The 18,896-nt window shown below is 53.7% G+C and overlaps 1 protein-coding gene across 1 annotated transcript in view; it reads right to left on the bottom strand.

The window, feature by feature from the left end:
* The window catches only part of EFHD1 (EF-hand domain family member D1), a 42,071-nt gene that overhangs the window by 18,394 nt on the left and 4,781 nt on the right, over positions 1–18,896 (bottom strand). Inside the window, exon 2 of the mRNA XM_047722622.1 lies at positions 205–352. Coding sequence (XP_047578578.1) covers positions 205–352 — 148 coding nt within the window. The remainder of the gene's footprint in view (positions 1–204; positions 353–18,896) is intronic.

Below are 18,896 nucleotides of genomic sequence, written 5' to 3'. Positions count from 1 at the left end.
GCACAGTGACTTTCTATTTGCTCACCGACCATTCTCCCCACAAATCACGCTTCATGAGCTTCTTAAAGAGATCTTTAAAAGAACTCTAGGTTGACTGTCCAATCAGTACTCTGGAGAGGCTAAAGCTACTTGTGCTCCAGAGGCCCCTAACTGTGGGGCTCCTCTCAGGGGCCCTCCACACAGGGGCTCAAGGCCAAAGGGTACCTCGCGGAAGCTGAGCTGGCCATCGAAGTCCTCGTCCACCTCCTTGATCATGTTTTTCAGGCCCAGGTGGGTCTGGGGGGCACCCAGCTTCTCCATCATCAGCTTCAGTTCCATCAGGTCAATGAAGCCATCCCGTCCAGCATCATACCTGCAGGGGCAAAGGAAGGATGCTAACAAGGGACCACCATGGCTAGGATCATGGGACACTTGATCATAGGACACAGGATGACAGGACACTTGGTCATAGGACACCTAATTCTTTTGGCCTCATTTACTGGAAAATAATGCAGTCACCTGCTGCTTGGCCGTGCCCACCCGGGTCACAGGATCAGAAGGGACCCCTTTCTTGAAACGCCTTTGGGCACTGCACAACATGATTCAAAGGGGATCTTGTTCCACACGGTTGTTGTTATGTCCTTTATCCCCTCAATGAGGCTGTAAGTTTCTTAAGGATGAAAAACATGCCCACTTCCCTTTATGTCCCCCAGTTTTGGTCAGCAAACACCGACCAAACCTCCCGAGGCTGGGCAACAAGTCGCAGAGTGAGCCTGGGCATCCCCGACATTCTCCCAGAGGGCAATTCCAAAAGCTGCCCATTGGGTCCCATTTATTTATTTATTTATTTGAGAGCGAGAAAGAGAGCAAGCACAGGAGGGAGCAGGGGAAGGAGCACAAGGAGTCAGAGAAGCAGACTCCATGCTGAGCAGGGACCCCCCCGGGGCTCGATCCCAGGACCCCTAGATCATGACCTGAGCTGAAATGGAGTAAGACACCCACCCAACTGAGCCACACAGATGCCCTTCTCCGTTCATCCTTCTGGTCTCCTGCCTGTGGAAGCTAGTCCCCACCCTTGCACGTGGCTATCCTGGCTCCAGCTCTCCGGTTTTATGCTTGACCCCGTCACGGTCATCTAGCCTCCAGGTCCAAATGGTCACATCTGTGCAAGTGACTTCCGAGAGGGGACCAGGCTCTGCCCCTTTGCCTGGATTTTACCACAAAGCCAGCATCTCTGTTGGGTGTCCCTCTAGTGCCCCCTGCCCGGAAACAAACCCAGTCTCACCACAGTGGGGGGATCCTGGCCCTGCCCTCTACCCCTTGGTGCCTGAGCTGAGGGGAACCTTCTTCAGCCTTCTCTTCTCTGCTTTCTGCCAAACTGTCCACCCCCTACTTCTCCACACACCTGGGCTGTGACAAGGTTTTCTCACAGAACCTCCTTCCCCTTCTCCCTTCAAGTCCTTCCCATTTTCTGCTCCTCAGGGATCCCTTGCTCTCCAGGTAAGAACATCTTGCATTAAAAAGCAAATCAGTTCATAGTAGCCAAAAGGGGGAAACGACCCAGGCGTCCATTTTTGATGAACGGATAAACAAAATGCAGTATATCCATAGTATGGTATATTTTTACAAGAGGATATTATTCATGATAAAAAGGAGGGAAAATCTGACACACACTACCTCGGGGAGGAACCCTGGCAACATTAAGGCAGGCCTGAGATAAGCCAGACAGAAAAGGATAAATACTCTGTAACCGTGAGGGACCAAGAAAGTCAAAGCAGAGACAAAAAGTAGAAAACAGTGGCCATCCGGACCTGGGGGAGTGACTGTTTCGTGGGTTAGAATTTCAGTGTGGGATGAGAAAAAGGTTCAGAGAAAGATGCAGTGATGGTCAAACAAGGGGGTGAATGTATACCAAACGGCCCACCTACACAGTCAAGGCAGCAAATTTTACATGTATTTTCCCCACAGTAAAAAGAGAGAAACCAATCCAGCTCCTTCACTATCTATATCCCCCACCCCACCCTCCCAACAACAAAAGCCCACCATTGTTGGCAGCCACACCACCACCCACCAAGGAATGCAGCCTGTGGGCAATCAGAAATCGAAGCTGGAGGGTTGGTGGAATTTTGAGGCCCAGAACTCCCCAGCGTGCTCTGTTCCAGCCTCAGCAGCCGACTCATGCCATTCCTCCCACCCTGAATGGACATCCCACCACCCGGCGGTCCTCAGTGGCCTTTCTGTACCCCAAGCTCAGGGAGCTGCCCCCTTCCTTCTCTGAGAGCCAATAGCCCCATTGTCAGTCATCTAGCACTCAGTAGATGCCACCTCCCCCTGCTGGGTATTTCCTAATGTAGCAGCTGTGTTCCCAAAATCCCAAATCCTGAAGGAAGGGAGCCACAGTCCTCCCCACCCTGTGACAGTCTTCTCCACTCCAGGCCGGCCCCACACATTGCGGGATATGGGCCCAGTCAGTGGGGGGCACCCAAGAAGGTTAATGGACTTAAGACCTCATGCAAGGATGGGAGTGAAAGAAACCAGCAATATCTGGCCCTGGGAAACAGGCCACTGTCCTCCCATGATGCATTTCAACTTCCCAGAAACGTGTCCGAAGAGCAGAAAGAGCTGGGCTGTGTGTGTGGACATGACAGAGAAGGATATGAACCAACACAGGGAAGAGCTTTCTGCGAAAAAGAGCCAACTAGAGTAAGACATGAGGTAAGAAGAGCCCTTACGAACAGGCTGGAGGGACAGCCTCTGCTACAAGGAGTTCTAGTCAAAATAAACAGGTTTCTTTAGTGTGGAACTTTCCAGAGCCTTCATATGGTCATCTGAAACCTACCACAGGGAAACAGAAAACACAGACTCATCTGATCACACAATCCTCTGTGTTCGGGAACTTTCCACTAGAAGAAGGCACATCTTGGCAACCTGGTGTTCCAAGGAAAATGCTTTGGGAAATGCCTCTCGAAACAATTCAAGGTTAGAAGGACAGTCAGTTAAACTACCACGATGGTACCAACTAAGCTGGGATTCTGAATAAATGTCCTCTTCCCAGTGCGTGTCTCAGCCAAGTTTGCAGAGAGGAGGAGTACCAGCGTGCAGAAGGGCATGCATCTAAGATGGGAATTGCTGGGGGCAAAAGCAAAAAGGGGTAAGGTCTCAACAGGAAGAGAAAGGGGAGCAGCGAAAAGCCTAGGTATGTGGGGGCGGGGAGGGTCCCAGAACCAGAGAGAAGCTGGAAAGGAGGAGAAGAACAGGTCAGGTAACACGTAGGAATTGGTCCTCACCTAGCAGGGGAAGAACGGAGCGGGGTTTGCTGCTCACATAACCTCCAGCAAGTAAGGCCTCCCCCAGCACAGTGGGGCTGTCACTGTGGGGTCATGCGCAGGCTGAGAAGTCAGCCTTCTCCTTCTCTTCTGGGGTTCTGACCCACATGAGTCAAGATTTGGAAAAGGGATGCCTGGGTGGCTCAGTCAGTTAAGCTTCTGCCTTCGGCTCAGGTCATGGTCCCAGGGTCTGGGGATCAAGCCCCACATGGAGGAGTCTCCTATCTTGGCTCCTTACTCAGATGTGGGGAGTCTGCTTCTCCTCCCCCACAACTATCCCTCCCCCTGTGCTCTCTCTCACATTCACTCTCTCTCAAATAAATAAATAAAATCTTTTAAAAAGACTAAAAAATAAAAAATAAGTTTTGGAAAAACTTTCTTTTAGGCCCACAAGCCCCAAACATTCTCCAGGCCTACGAAAAAGGACAAGTACTTCAGAGAGGGCCTCAGCAAAGTCTGGAAACAGGTTAAGGGAGTTTAAAGAAATCTTTCAATGGGCAGAAATCTTTCAGTGTGACAACTATGGTTGAGTCAGGACCTGGAAGCAGAAGTCCAGGACCCCAGCGGGCCAAGTCCCAGGGAGAGGGAAGGGCTCCAGCTACCGCCAGGCAGGCCTATCTGGCTGGTACAGCGGGCCATCCGCCTGGCACAGGAAGAAAGCCGGCGTGTAGATGTGGAAAGGTCATCTCCAAAGCTGAGCAGGGCCGGGAAGAGCGGGGTTCACTCCCTGGGCCAGCAGGGATAAGTCCTGGTGGGATCATGAAGTGACACATGAGTGGCGTCCTCACCCCTCCCTGTGGAGCTGGGACTTATAACCGAGAAGGGCATCCTTCCCTCTTCACAGAGACCCTCTTTACAAGGGGTGGTCCATGGTCATTTCCTTCAGGGCCTGGCTTTGCAAGACAGGCAGGAAAAGCCTCCCAGGGCCCTTTTGTCATCTTTTCTGTTGTTTCTGTTCCTCTCACAGCACCGTGGGGCTCAAGGTCAAGCTCAAGCTAACAGCTCCGACTGGTCAGCTCTGCGGTTCGCAGCGTTGTCTCACATGCCCATCCTTTCATCTTTACACCAGCCCTATGAAGAATTAACAGTAGCCGCCTGTGTTTCTGGTTTATCAAGCTCTTACTCAGCATTGGGCCGTGTGCAAATCACCTCATTTAATCCGATAGCTCTGTGAAGTGGTCATTACTCACCCCCCTGGATAGATGGTAAAGAGCAGAAGTGTGCCATGAAAGCCACTTCTTGCGGGTGAGAACGAACCTAGGACTTCCCAGCAGGCGCCCTGCTTTGCAGGAATGGTCACGGACTTAGTCTTCACTACCTGCCCCACAACTCGGCAGGGGTGGGGTGGGGTGGGGGCCCTGGGCAGAGCGCACATTCAGTGTCCCCAACAAACAGACCACTCGTGGGACTGTCCGATTTACACCTTTTACAATTTATACCTGAAGACTCTGGCAGAAATGATAGGAGCCACGTTGCTGAGTCCTGAACGTGTGTGGATTTTGGTCTCAAAGCATGGTGCAGGAGACCCCTCCCGCATGGACAGGCATTCATTTCGGACCAAAAGAATACCAAGGTTGCCATCTTACAAACATCTGCAGAAACAGTCCCACCAGGCAAGCCCTTCACATAAGTTTCCTCTGATTTAACCTTCCAGCACTGCTCTGAGGAATGGAGGACTGTCCAGCTTGAGAAGACCCTGGGGCCCATCAAGATCAACCAGCCCAAGGTCACCAGGACCCCTCGCCTGATGCCTGAGCCCACAGCCCGTGCCCTGGGCCAAGCAACCCAGTCACAAGAATTACTTTGGGGCAAGGGAGGGGGGAGAGAAGACTTGATATTCAGGCAGTCCCTAACAGAATGGCAAGGTTGCCCCTCAAAGCGAAAGCAGAGAGAAGATTTCTGGGAAAGTATGGTCTTAAAAAGACAAAGGGCTTTCTGAAGCCTATAGGACTTCATTATCACATCTCAGGGTGGGGGTGGCTGCAGGAAACTGGAGGTGAGGCCAGGGAGCAGAACAGCCATCTGAAGCCAGCTCAGAGCCCTTGCCACAAGCAGTCCAGCATGGAAGTCCCATTAGACAAGGCCATGTGCAAACTGCCTAACTTATCCCACTTTCATGCCGGTGGGAAAGGTGAATGCATTTGGATTTGTGTCCTGCATTCTGGAAACCTCCTTTGCTTCCTCCCCTGCCCTCAAGAAAATCACCTTCCTTTTGATTTGGAACCCAGCCCCATGGAAAGGGAACGGCACCCAGAACAGCCTGCCTAGGCCAGACCCACCCACCAAGACACCTCCCCCAGGTCCCCAACCCCCTGCTACCGGGGACAGAAAGCCTTTGACACAATGGGGTGTGGGACCAGGCTTCAGGGGAAACTGCAGGCCCATCTGGGGCTTGCTTTCTCCCTACAAGCCTGGCCTAAACTGCATTTCCTTCCCTCTATTTCAAACCATCAAAATATTCCCTTTCCCTCCCCACAGTTTCAGTCTTTCAAATGCCTGCAGGCTGCTGGAGTCCCCTTAAGCCCTTGGCTCCTCCCCTACCAACATCTTAGCTCCTAATACCAGTTTTTTGCAATAATTTAAATTTTAACCCAGATTTTTCTTATTGAAGACAAGCCAGGATAGTAAAGAAAAACCATCCAAAAACTCGAGCCCCTGCACCCTTGTTTGCCTCCTGGGGTTTCCTTCTAGCCATCCTCTGAATTGGTAAACTTCTCCCATGTTTTTTGCCTTAACAGATCTTCAGTCCCTGTCATCTTTATACTCTCAGCATCTGCTAGGGAGGGACTCTAGTCCCATCAGCCCTGGGGATAGCCCTGCAGACATGGCGGGCATTGACACTCAGGCCTGCCACCTGCTTGGGGAGATACTTGGCGGGGAGATACTTGCCAGGGAGATAACACACCCACACTCCCCCCGCCCCCCGGGCACCCCATGGGCAGCCAAGGAGAGGGAGCTATTTTTAAAAAGGACTACCTGTCTGCAGCCATGAAGAGGGAGACGGCTTACAGGGCCCCAGCTCTGAAGAGCGGCCTTCTCTCGAGTGGGCCTCACACAGCTGTCAACGTCTTCAGCATTCTGGGCGAAACCCAAATGCACAGCCTGCCGAGGCCCCTTATGCAGAATCTCCAGGAAGCCCGTGCACAGTGCCAGCCCAGCCCAGGCTGTGTGAGGCCCGGTCTCTTGCCAGGGCTTACTCTGAATGGCTCTGTACTAACTGGGCCGTCCCAGGATGGGGGAGTGGGTGGAGGGGAATGGGCTGAGACCCCTCACCCAGCATGCCCACCTCTGTGGTTACCCAGGCCCTGGGAAAGTGCTTGGACTGGCCCCAGCAAAGGTCCATTAGTAAAGGGGACAAGGGGCCGGTGTCCCGTGTCCACTGGGCACTTGGCCCCTCTGGGTTCCATGAATCACTTGCTCTCTCAGCTTCCACTGGGCAGAGCCCCTGGGTTTTCTTGGTTTTCCCCTCACCAGAATAATCCTGCCAATAAGGAAAAAAGAAGCCAGCCACCTTTGTCTGCTGGAGGCTCAGCTATCAGAAACTCCCCAGGGATCCCAGCCAGGAGCAATGTGTGTGTGTGTCGCAGGAGGATGGCAGTGCCCCAGAAAATGTCTCAGCACTGAGAGGCTCGCCTCTGTTCCAGTACACTGGAACTCCCCTGCTTTTCTTTTACACAGAAAGGCCTTGAATGGAAATTGAACACTGCCTTTTCCAGCAGGCAGGCACCAGCGACTCTGGGTGTGGTCCCCAGACCAGGGCCTCAAGGTCACCCAGGATTGTTAGAAATGTAGAATCCCGGCCCGCCCCAGCCAGGCTGAATTAAAAACAGACATTTTCACATTACCCTATGGTGCCCAGGCACTTTCAAGTCAGAGAAAGACACAGTGTCAGACTATCCCCAAAGCCAGGGGCCTTTCCGGGGCGCTCTGGTTCTCCGAGTTGGGTGTCTCGAACTGTGCCTTTCTAGAGGAGTCTCAGGATGCCCCAACGTCATAGGACTGTCATTTCTCTTCCAAATCTCCCTCATTGCTCTGTTCTCTGAGGTTCTGGTTTCCTATCCTTGGAGGATCCTCTCTGGCTGTCAAGTCATGGGCTCCTCCCTTCCTTCCTTCCTTCTTTCCTACCCTCCTTCCTCCTTCCTTCCTTCCCTCCAATTTGTTACAGGCTGGGAGCAGGCCCAGAAACCACATCTCCAAGTGTTACAAGTATATGCAAAGTAAGAGTAAGCAGGCCCCAGGAAGGCTGGGGGAGCAGGTACAACAACGACATGGGGACTCTGAGGGTTAAGTCTGCATAAAAGCTTGAGCCCAGAGTCTTTGATTTCCAATCAGTTCCTGGCTCCCCATTCCATTCATCTGCCCTCCCTCACCACCTGGCTCCCGTCTACCTGGGGCCTCTCCAGAGCATAAGAGCACAAAGACCAGTCCCAGCAGGCAGGCAGATGTACAAAGAGGCTGTTGAGCACTGATCTGGCCGGAACTTGGGCAGAGCTGGAGTGGAGGGAGGCGGTCGGCACAGAGGAGCAGGAACTAACAGGAAACAGAGTGCAGAGCCAAGAAAGGGAGCCACTGTCACCAGTCCAGAGGTGCTAGGATGTCCCAGAAAGGGGGGGGCGTGGAACCAACTCCCAGGGGGTATTCTGGGAGTTCTGTGTCTTCCTAAGGGCAGTGGGGGTGGGGGGGATGGGAGCAACCTCCAAAGAATTGGAACCAGAGAAGCGACATCAGAAGGCTGCTTCTTCAGAAAGACCTCTCAGCTCAGGGTGTGGGATGGACTTTTCCCAGGGTGCAGGCCCAGCTGGGGAGCACACGCTGGTCCTAGCTATGGAGGGATGCAGGAATGGTGGCAGTGTGGTGGGAGGGGGGCGGTGAGTGCAAGCTGTGTCATAGGGGCTCACTTTTAGCAAACATCCTTCCTTTTCTGGTAGAGGCCAGCCTCTTTGGGAGCGGTAGGAGGCCAGTGGAGGCTGGGTCCCTCCCACCCATCAGCCATAGCACCCTGCAGCCTTGGTTCGGACAGTGTCCGGCAGTTCATAAAGGAAGGTGGGGAGGCAGGACAGAGAGGCATTGGGCCACCCACTGTGTGCTCAGCACCTCATAAGACAGCAGAGGGGAGGCAGTGCCTTCAAGAGGACCCAGGACATCTATTTTGTCCCAAATGGATGGCAAGGGAGTACACGGCCCCTGCCAGGGACCGCCCTGTGGATTCAGGAAGAGAGGGTAGGGAATAACCTCAGAGGAGGGCTGCTCCCTCTACCTAGGTCCTCCCCACCTAGTGAGGGGCACACAGGGAGGTTTCAGCTACATGCAAATTCTTCCGCTGATGCCAGAAGCCCAGCATGGAAACAAAGCAACCAGAATCCCATGACCATCCTCAAGGGAACATGCCAGTGACAGGGAGACAATAGGTCAGCAGTGCAAAGTCCTCTGGCCACATTGAAGGCACCGATGCCAAGAACCCTCTGAGCTGGTGAGGGCTTGGCCTCGGAAAGTCTGACTCAGCAACACCAATGTAACAGGCACAGTCTGGTCCATTAGAGCTCGGGGGCTCCTCCCAAGGACAGCAAAGGACAGCAGTGGCCGGGAGCATGTTCCCCAGGTCACGGTCCCCTGGTGCAAAGCCCTGGTGACACTGTATGCTGTGTGTCTCTGGGCGAGTTACTCTAACTCTCTGGGCTCACTTGTTTTGGGCTGATATTATCTCGTTAAGTAAAAGACCCTAATCCTGGGGGTCTCCTCTTGGTTCTTCAAAAACGGGGGCACCCTTGCTGGGCTTGGGTTAAGGGCAGGTGGCTGGGGACTCAGTTTGGGAACAGGGAGTGGAGCGAGTAGATCTGAGAATTTAAAGTTCCGGGCAATCCATCCAGAAAGGAGAGGGAAGAGGAACAGTGTGGTGAGGGCAGGGCTCTGGCGTCCCATAGGACGTCCCAGGTGGCATTTGGCGTCCCGTGGGAAGCCTGCCCTGAGCAATCCCCAGTAGAGCAGCAGGGAGGCCAAAACGGTTCTTCTGAGCAGGAATGTCAAAATGACCAAGGGTTAGTTCTTTGCTGCAAGGGTACCGTCATGGGGTGCCTCCCCTCAGTTCCCAACACTTCCTATAAAAGTTCTGAGCAGCTGGGAACAAGGCCAGACATGCCCCTGGAAACCTAATTCTCCTGGGAATTCCCAAGAGCCTTGTGGATCTTGGGGGACATTTCCCCCAAATGACCCGAGGTGTCCACACCAACTCAGTCAGGCCTGGGGCAGCCCCGGCAGTGCCCCACCCCTCCTCCACCCTCAAACCCAGGAGTCAGAGAGATAGACAGATGGCAGGGGGAGGCTCTGAGGTAAGTGGAGGCCCGAGGCCCCAGGCCCAACCCAAGTGGACAATGGGGGACTCAGTTGTCCCTCCAAACAGGAAGGAAAAACACCAGGGCTAGCAGCCTCTGGACCTCAGGGTCTCCCATCTCCACTGTACTACTTCCCTGCCAGACAGTCCTTTCCCTGTGTCCCTCTGCTGGGCTGGAACCACCTTAAATCCAGCAGCCCTTCTGGGGGCCAAGGGACCTACAGGCCCTCAGTGGAAAAAACATGGGGCTGGTACCAGCGGGACCTAATTCAGGCTCTGCCTGCATGCTGAGTGGTCACACGATCTTGGGGGCAACCTGAGAATGTGGTCACTTACCTGTTTCCACATCTCACTTACAGACGCCTGCGTCTGTGTGGCTCGTGGTCAGTGGCACTGTTAGAAGGAATGCCCCACCATCACCACGGCCGAGGGCTGCGAAGCACCCCAGAGGCAGCACTTAGGGCCACAGCGCAGCAGCTCAAGGCAGAACTCAGATCCCTCTTCAGAGGTCAAGGCAACCCTACCCTGGCTCTGGCCCTGGTCTGGCCCTGCGGTGGGCACCGGGATTAGAAGTAGTTAGCCACATTCAAGGACTGGTCTCTGCTTTCCCAGGGCAAACACCATGAAGGGGAGGGGAACGTCACGAGAATCAACCATGATTAAGTACAATCGGCTAGAAATTGGGGGGTATGGGAGAGTCACGGGGAAGGGACAGGCAACATACCAGTAAGAGTGGAGCCAGCTGGGGCCAGCCTTGCAGTATCATGAGGAGCCTGAACCTTATCCCTTGAGCAACTGGGAGCTACTGAATGTTGTATGTTGTCCCCCATGCAAAGAGGGAAGCAAGGTAAGGAGATTTGGGCTCTGGCAAAAGGTTACAACATGGAAGAGGGACGGGGTAGGCCAGCTGCCCCAGGCCAGGTGGTCAGGAAGCCGACAAAGGCTGTGCCACCCCCGGCCCAGCCTGGTTATGCAAGGGAGGGCGTCAAGGATGGCTGAGGTTTGGAGCCTGAGATGATGGCTGGGGGTGGGGGCGGGAGGTGGTAATGACACTGAGAGGCTAGTGGCACAGGGAACAAGAGTATAGCCCTTCTGGGTTCGAAGCCCAGTTCCACCACTTACATGATGTGTGATGCCGGGCAAGTGATCTAGTTTCTCTCTGCCTCAGTGTCCCCATCTATGAAATGGGGGATGATAAGTGTACCGACCTCACAGTGTTATGCTATGTAAATGCTAAGAGAAGTGCCTGCACACCATGGGTACTCGACAAGTGGGGGCCGTTCAGTGTTTTGGGGGGGGGGGGCCGGTGATCAATAAAGCTGACCATTATAGGGTGGGGTGGAGGAAGCATGAGACCTTTAGGGAGGGGACAGAGACCCTGTCACGGAGGCCAAGAAGGGCAGGGCTGGGGAGGATTGGGGGCCAGTGCTTCTCCAAGGCCAAGCAGAGCTCACCAGGTCCCCCTGGGCATAGAGCTGGGACGGTCAGCAGCCGCGTCTTGTCAGTAGAAGGTTGATGCCAGGCCTGCTGTCCCAGGCCCAGCAGTGTTCCCTGAGCAGTATCAGGTGCCTGGGGTCCACCTCAGAGATGTCTAACCCCAGAGCTGGCATCAGCTTCAGCCTCGGCCCATCCCTCCAACTGGGAAGGAGCAGAGGGGCCAGCCCCAGGGACACAGATTGTAGGTCCTGGACAATGTACTCCTACTTCTTGCAAATATGATCCAAGCTGGCAGAAGGCAAAGCATGGACTGCCCACCCAGAGGCAGCCATGCAGAGGGACAGACCACTCTTCATTTCAGAATCAGACCCCAGTGGGACCGGAAGGAGTCCACCGCTCCTGGCCCTGTCCTCCCCTCCCGGCTCCCAAGGCTCTGCCTGGCCTGGAACCAGGAACTGGCACAAGGAGGCTGCCGCTGGCACTGGCAACCCAGCCTTTACCTCCAAAACCAAAGAATTTACCTCCATCCTGCAACACAGGGGGACAGCCAGGCTAACACTGAAAGACCATATAAGAAGGCCTGGATCCCCTTCTACATACTCATCCACCCCTCGCACAAGAGAGGGGCCCTTAGCAACATAATACTAGGAGCCGCTTAAAGAAAGGAGACATGTCAACGCCTATGACTCCCAACCAAGATGGCGGCTGGCCCCGCGCATTCACCGTCTCTCCACCTGGAGACCCTTCTAAAAGGAGAAGAAATCAGAGATATAACAGTCATGATGATAAAAAGAATACAGGGAGCCTGGGGAGGGGGCTTGGGATAAGGGAGGTGTCAGCAAACAGTTCTCAAAGACAAAAAGCAGACTAAGAATATAATGGGCGATTCTGCCCAAGGAAGCCAGCTGGGCCCTCCAAACCCAGAGGCAAGGTGGCCATGCTCAGCCAAGCTCTTTGTCAGTTGGAAGGGTGACCTGGGGCAAAAGTAGGAGCTTTACTGAAAGCTGGCCTAGAGGACAGCTGACACAGACACATCCCCCTCCCCAACCCCAAATACACAATTATTCTTAACTGCCAGAGATCTACAACCACAGGCAAAGAGACAGATCAAAGGGGCTCTTGATTAAAATGGCAACAGCAAATGTCCCAGAGCAAAGACCTCTACATTCACGCCCAGAGCCCCTAGTAATGGGTTGCTTCCTGTCTGGTCTCCAGAACTCAAGCCTGCTTCTGAAAGCCTCTCCCGCACATACAAAAACAAAGACAGACACAAGAGAGCCATGGTCAGGGAAAGGACCAAAAGGAGCACTGTTGGGCCCCACTCCTCCCTTCCAGAACCCCCACTTTGGCCAGGTGCCTGCCCCTCAGGGAAGGGCAGTCACTGACTGGCCTGGGTGGGCCCATGACCCAGTGCCAGCCAAGGGGATGCCAGGGGCTCGCTTACAGGATCCGTCTGGGAAAGACCTCCTCGTTGTTTGGAAGACCCATAGGTCTTTCCTGCCCCTGATTTTGTAACAGCTATGTGGGACCTGGGGAGCTCCCATACTGCCAGCGGCCCCCTGATGAAGGCAACACCAGGACTGAAGGGGTGCAGCAGGCTGGACTCATGGCTCGGACAGTAGCAGCCAAGCACGCCCAAGGGCCACCCTTGTCTTCTGGACTCCCTGTTATACGAGTTGATTCTTCACCGATGAGCTCGGGGTAGGGTTTTCCATCACTTGAGCCAAAGGCCTCCCTACTCACATGAGGAGAAGGGCACAGATAGTCTCAGCACGTGCGTTCAGGATTTGGTACCTAATCTGATGGGGGGGACCCCTTAGAAGATAACAGCATCAGGCTTCCACTCTCCAAGTTACAGTATTTTCATTATATTACAAGAGATTCTGAACAGGGACATCATACGTCTACAACAAAAGTTTTTCCCTGTACTTGTGAGATTCTGGGCTGTTCCCTCGAGACCAGTGGGTCTCAGCTTCGGGGAAATGGGCCTTAAACCCCGTGGAGAAGCAGGATCCCCTCAGCAAAGCAGTACCTGCACCAGGAGACATGATCTCAGGGGGCCCAAAGATCTGAGGTGAAGAGCTCCTCCTGCTCTAGCCACGGGGCTCAGGAAGGGCAGACGCCCAAGGCCAAAGTCTCCGCTACCCAGTTATCTTTGGCTTTTCCTTTTCATCTGGAGTTTTTAAGTCTTTCCAGGGCTTGTCCACAGCCTAGCCCAAACACCTTGGACCACCTCTCAGGGGAATTAACACCCAGGCAGCCCTTCCCCAGGGACAGTGTCGCACCAGGGACCCCAGCTGTGGGGGTGCCAGCTGCCAGCCCCCTCTGCTGGCAAAGAACAGGGTGGCCATTTGTGGCCAGGGAGGGCACTGGGCTCTCTCCTCCGTCCCCTTCGGCTTCTGCCTCTTTTCCCCTCAGGCCCTGAGGCCTGCTTCAGGAAGCGAAACCCAGGAAGGGGATGAGAGAGACCAGTCCAGATTCCCAGGGCTTGGGATTCAGAGGACTCCGGAGGGACTTAAACGCCTAGAACAGGGCCTGGTGAACTACAGCCTGCAGGCCAAATCCCGTTGCCCAAGTCTGACTGGAGCAGGGCTTGGTGGTGGGTATTGTGAACGGCTGCTTCTGCCTCACAGTGGCAGCAGGGACCCGAGGACCCACAGGCCAAACACATTTACTGTCTGACCCCTTCCTGAAGGAGTCTGCCCACCAGGGGCCTTGAAGGAAACTAGAAGGTCATACAGTCCATCCCCCAGCCTCCCAAAGTCCCGGCCCAAGAAGTCAGACCACCTGCATCCCACTGAAGCCCCAGAGAAAAGGGCTGAACACCTTCCAGACAATTCTTCCCATTTCTCAGCAACTCCAACCATGAGAAAACTTTTTTCTCTACAATGAACTGAAGCTGGAGTCTCTTCTCCCTCTGCCTACCGTGGTCGAGTGGGTCCCCACCGCGATCCAAGCTGTCGGCCGCCACCCTCCTTCTCGAGGACCCTCAATGCCTGGGCCTTCAGTGCTTCTCTGTCAAGGACCTGGATCCCCTCCCAGACCTGGCTGGCTGCACTTCCCTGGCTATGTGTCCAGAAAGACCAAGACCCCCTACCCTGAACGCAGCAGACCAGTGCCCCCCAGCATCTTCACGGGGGGCAGCTAGGCCCCGCGAAGTATCTTGCACAGGCATGGTGGATGACTTCTCCAGGACCTGCATTCCTCCCTGTCAAGTGGCATCACTGAAATCAGGCTCCCTGTTAAGTTTATTTGAGCTTCTCAAGGGCAGTGACTCTTCGGGATCGGTCTGTATAACCTGTCCCCGGCAGGTGCTTCGCTGAATGAATGGTGACGAGCTCAGCCACAGTAGATAAGAGGGAGGCTCACCATCACTATCGTCACCACCGTCACAGTACCACCATGGATTATAGTGAACGAATGTATAGACCATGGGAGACCAGAGCTGGGAACACAGGGGAAGGCATCACAAAAGGTCACACAGCCTCGGAACCAATGAATTCATGTCTGGGGTCCATTTTCTTGGCAGGTCGATAACCACAAGTCAGGTTCCATCCTTCAGGACGGTGTGGTCTTTGCCTCAAGGGCTCAGAGGCCCCTGCCCATGGGCCTTCCAAGGAGCACCTGGGACTTAGGACCAACAGCGCTCTTTGATCACCAACACTGAGGGACACAGGAACCGAAAGAGGCTCTAGGGGCCGGACTACATCACGCAGGGGACACGAGCACTGAGTGTGCGAGGGTGCACACGAGGCATAGATCTTCACGAAGCAGGAAACTGAAGGCAGACATGTGCCAATCCTAGAGCAGGTGCTGGGCTCCTCCCCAGAGCATCTACCCCCCGGATCGCTGACTGGCCCAGCTGCCACAGCTCCCAAGACCCCACAGCTCAGCGCACGTTTAGGGACCCACTGGCTCGGGAACATCCTGAACCAGAGGCAGTGTAGCCCAGGGGAAATTGGACCCTCCTTCAACCCCACAGAAAAACGGATTTCTTTTTTTATTTCATTTTTTTAAGATTTTATTTATTTATTTGACAGAGAGAGATCACAAGTAGGCAGAGAGGCAGGCAGAGAGAGAGGAAGGGAAGCAGGTTCCGTGCTGAGTAGAGAGCCCAATGTGGGGCTCGATCCCAGGACCCTGAGACCACGACCCGAGCCAAAGGCAGTGGCCTAAACCACTGAGCCACCCGGGCGCCCCAAAAAAGGGATTTCTATTTACCTGCTGGACTCGGGGCCCAACAGGGCTAGAGTATACATGAAGTTGGAGTCCCCTAGACCTCACCGCTTTGCAAGGAGGCACCTGTAACCTGAGCGTGGGAGACAGAAAGGGGAAAGGATGTTTTTTGCATAATGCAAGATTTTAATAACTCACTGAATTTCAACTTCGATCGCTCCTGTTTCAAATTCCTCTTATTCAAATTCTCATTGCATGGCAAGGCTCCTTAAGGATGGTGAAGGAGGGGCACCTGGGTGGCTCAGTGGGTTAAGCCTCTGCCTTCGGCCCAGGTCATGATCTCAGGGTCTGGGATCGAGCCCCGAGTTGGGCTCTCTGCTCAGTGGAGAGCCTGCCTCCCTCTCTCTCTCTGCCTGCCTCTGCCTACTTGTGATCTCTGCCTGTCAAGTAAATAAATAAAATCTTTAAACAAAAAACAAACAAACAAACAAAAAAGGATGGTGAAGGAGCCTTCCCAGAGAGAGACAGGGGGAGCAGGGAAGGAGGAAGAAACTCCCCACAGATGTCTCATAGCCAGAACTGGGCACGCCCTTCCAGCCCCCCATCCAAGGCAAACCCAGGGAAACAACCATACTTGAAGGGATCTGAGAAACACTTCTAGTTCCCAGTCAAGGTGCCTTTTGTGCCGGAAGCCGAGGCCTCAAAGCAGAAGCCAGCCAGAGTTCTGGCTGAATGCTCCCCAGGAATTCCGAAGAGCCCAGGGTTCTCGCTCCTCACCCTCAGGCAGCCAGAGTCTAAGGCTGCAAAACCCAGTGGAGGTGAGGGAATGTCAAATCAAAGGCGGGTCACTATGGACCAAAGCAGCAATCAGGAGATGAAAGCTCTTGCCTTTCTCTAAAGGGGGAGAAAAGCACCGGGATTCCTCTTATTTTCATGCACCTTCCCCATCTTCAATTCACTCAAAAGATGCACCTGAGGGTGGGTCTGCTGTCTCTCCCCCTCCTCCCCATCCTCTTCCCCCTCTTCCTCTTCTCCAGTAAACCTCCTCGACTTCATCTCTACAGCAAATGCCTCCCCTTCAAGTCTACACCCCTTTCTCCCTCCCTAGTTCCATAACATCCTTGCCCTTCCCCAGGCTCAGCGGTGATGGGCTCAGCCGGGATGGGCTCAGTGGTGATTTGGTGTTGGACGGCAGCTATGACATCACCAGCTCGGATTCTCCATAAAAGGACAACTCTCTCAGAGCCAAATGCTCTTCTTCCCACCCTCTCTTTGGGGAACTGAAGAGTAGAGTATAGCTACAAAGACAGCACAGGCACATTTCCAGATTGCTGCATTTGGGTCCTACCCTTAAGTGGCTGCTCCCCCCACCCCGTACCTCCCTCTGCCAGAGGCCCCTGGAGAAGCCTGGGGGGTAATTAAAGTTTCCTATCTAGCCTTAACCTCCACCAGCTCGCCTTACAGCTCTGGACACACACACAGAGTCAGTTTCTTCTGGGCCTTCTCGCTGTTCATTTAAAATCAGGCCACTGTTCTCTTGGCTCAGGCTATCCAGTAACACACTTGGATATGAAGAGGGAACTTTCTCTGGCCAGGTGGATGATGGCTCTGGCTTCCCACACCCACTCGAAAATTCTCTTCCTCCTATAACACACCATTTGGGAGCCAGGCTCAGGTGCGCAGGAGGCCCTAAGGATACGAAGACAAGTGACCCCCCAGCCCAAGACCCCAACATGCTCACAGCCTGGGAGGATCCAGTTTTTTCCCCAAGCCTTGACAATGTAAGAATCCCTAAGCAACACTTTCTCTTCTCTTCTTTTCTTTTGCCTTTCTTTCTTTTTTTTCCCTTCATCCCTCCCTTCCTTTTTCTTTCCTTTCTTTCTTAGCTTTCTTCCTTTCCTTTCCTTCTCTTTTTATTTTAGCGAAACACGTTCAAATAGGAAAATCAAATGTAGAAGATCAAAGCCCGTTCTGCAGTATCTACATGAATCCCACTCTCTTTCTCTCTCTCTCTCTCACCCTGAACAAAAAGAATGGGCATACTTTCTGCCCATCAAGTCAGGTTCTGAGTGAACTAAGGCAACATCAGAGCCTGGATCTAGAAACTCAGATTAAACAGGAATTCGGCGGTCGGGGTTTTTCCACTAGTTTTGTGTTTGTAGTTAGATGGCCACTCCATGTCATTGGGATGGGGCTTCCTTCTGCTGGGGGTTGGGAATCATGCTGGCTTTAAGGCTCTGACATGCCCAAATGTGGGGGCCTCTCCCTCCTGGGGCCACATGGACTGGGGAACTCTGCTCAATTGTAGTAACAGGTTGAACCCCACCACCACCACCAATTCACCGCCACCCAGCCCCTCAGACTGTGATCTTATCTGAAAATAGGATCATCACAGATGTAATAAATTAAACGCAGATGAAGTCATCCTAGATCAGGGTGGGCCCTAAATCCACTGGCTAGTGTCCTGACATCATCAAGATCAAGAACACTTGAGCAGACACTAGCAAGGTGGAGTTGTCCAGGCTCCTGTAAAGCCGAGGGCTGCCAAGGCCTGCCGGTGACCACCACAAGCTACAAGAAGCACAGAAGGATTCTTCTCCAAAGCTCCATAGCTAGCCGAGCCCTGCTGATACACTGCGTTCAGGTGCCAACTTCCAGGAGGTGGGAGAATATGTTCACACTATTTAAAGCCACTGAGTTACCGTGATCTGGTCCCAGCAGCCCTAGGACACTCCTCCACTCCCCCAGCAGTGGCTGAGTAACCCCTACCCACAGAGCCTGGAAAGGCAGTAAGGGAGGGCACAGCCCCCCACAGGACCACTCACTCAGCAGGCAGCCAGGCTGCTGCACTCCAGCTCCAACTGCAGGGGAAATCAACTTCAGAGGGTAATTCAGACATTGCAAAGTGGTTTTGAATTTTTTTTTTTTAAGATTTTATATATTTAGGGGTGCCTGGGTGGCCTAGTTGGTTAGGCCTCTGCCTTCAGCTCAGGTCATGATCCCAGCATCCTGGGATGGAGTCCCACATAGGGCTCCCTGCTCAGCGGGGAGTCTGCTTCTCCTTCTCCCTCTGCCCCGCCACCGCCCCCCCCCAACACCTTGTGTTCTCTGTCTCAAATAAATAAATAAAATATTTAGAAAAAAAAAAAGATTGTATATATTTATGTGTCTGAGAGAGAGCATAAGTGGGAGGGTTGTCCAGAGGGAGAGGGAGAAACAGACTCCCCGCTGAGCAAGGAGCCCAACGGGGGGCTCAATCCCAGGACCCTGAGATGACAACCTGAGCCAAAGGCAGACGCTTAACAGACTGAGACACCCAGGCGCCCCTGGTTTTGAATTATTAAGCAAAAGAGGACAACACAAGGTTTGCACAACCACCAGAATGATAGGGGTGTGACCCTCTAAAACTGAGTGACACAAACCTCCGGGGCCCTCACTGTGGGCCTGAAATCAAGCTAACTGCTTCACATGCATTAGCTTCTTTAATCCCCACAGTAACCCCACGAGGCCCGCACTATTTCACCCTCACTTGACAGGAGGGGAAACTGAGGCACAGAGCTTTTAAGTCACCTTCCTGGTAGCAAGTGGTAAGAGTCCGGGTCTAAACCCAGGAAGCCTGGCTCTGCGTCCCTGCTCTTCCCAGCCTTGGT

This window comes from Lutra lutra, chromosome 3 (assembly GCF_902655055.1).
Source record: "Lutra lutra chromosome 3, mLutLut1.2, whole genome shotgun sequence".
NCBI lineage: Eukaryota > Metazoa > Chordata > Mammalia > Carnivora > Mustelidae > Lutra > Lutra lutra.
Note: the sequence above shows the minus strand (reverse complement) of the source record. Positions and strands in the feature narration are given on the sequence as shown.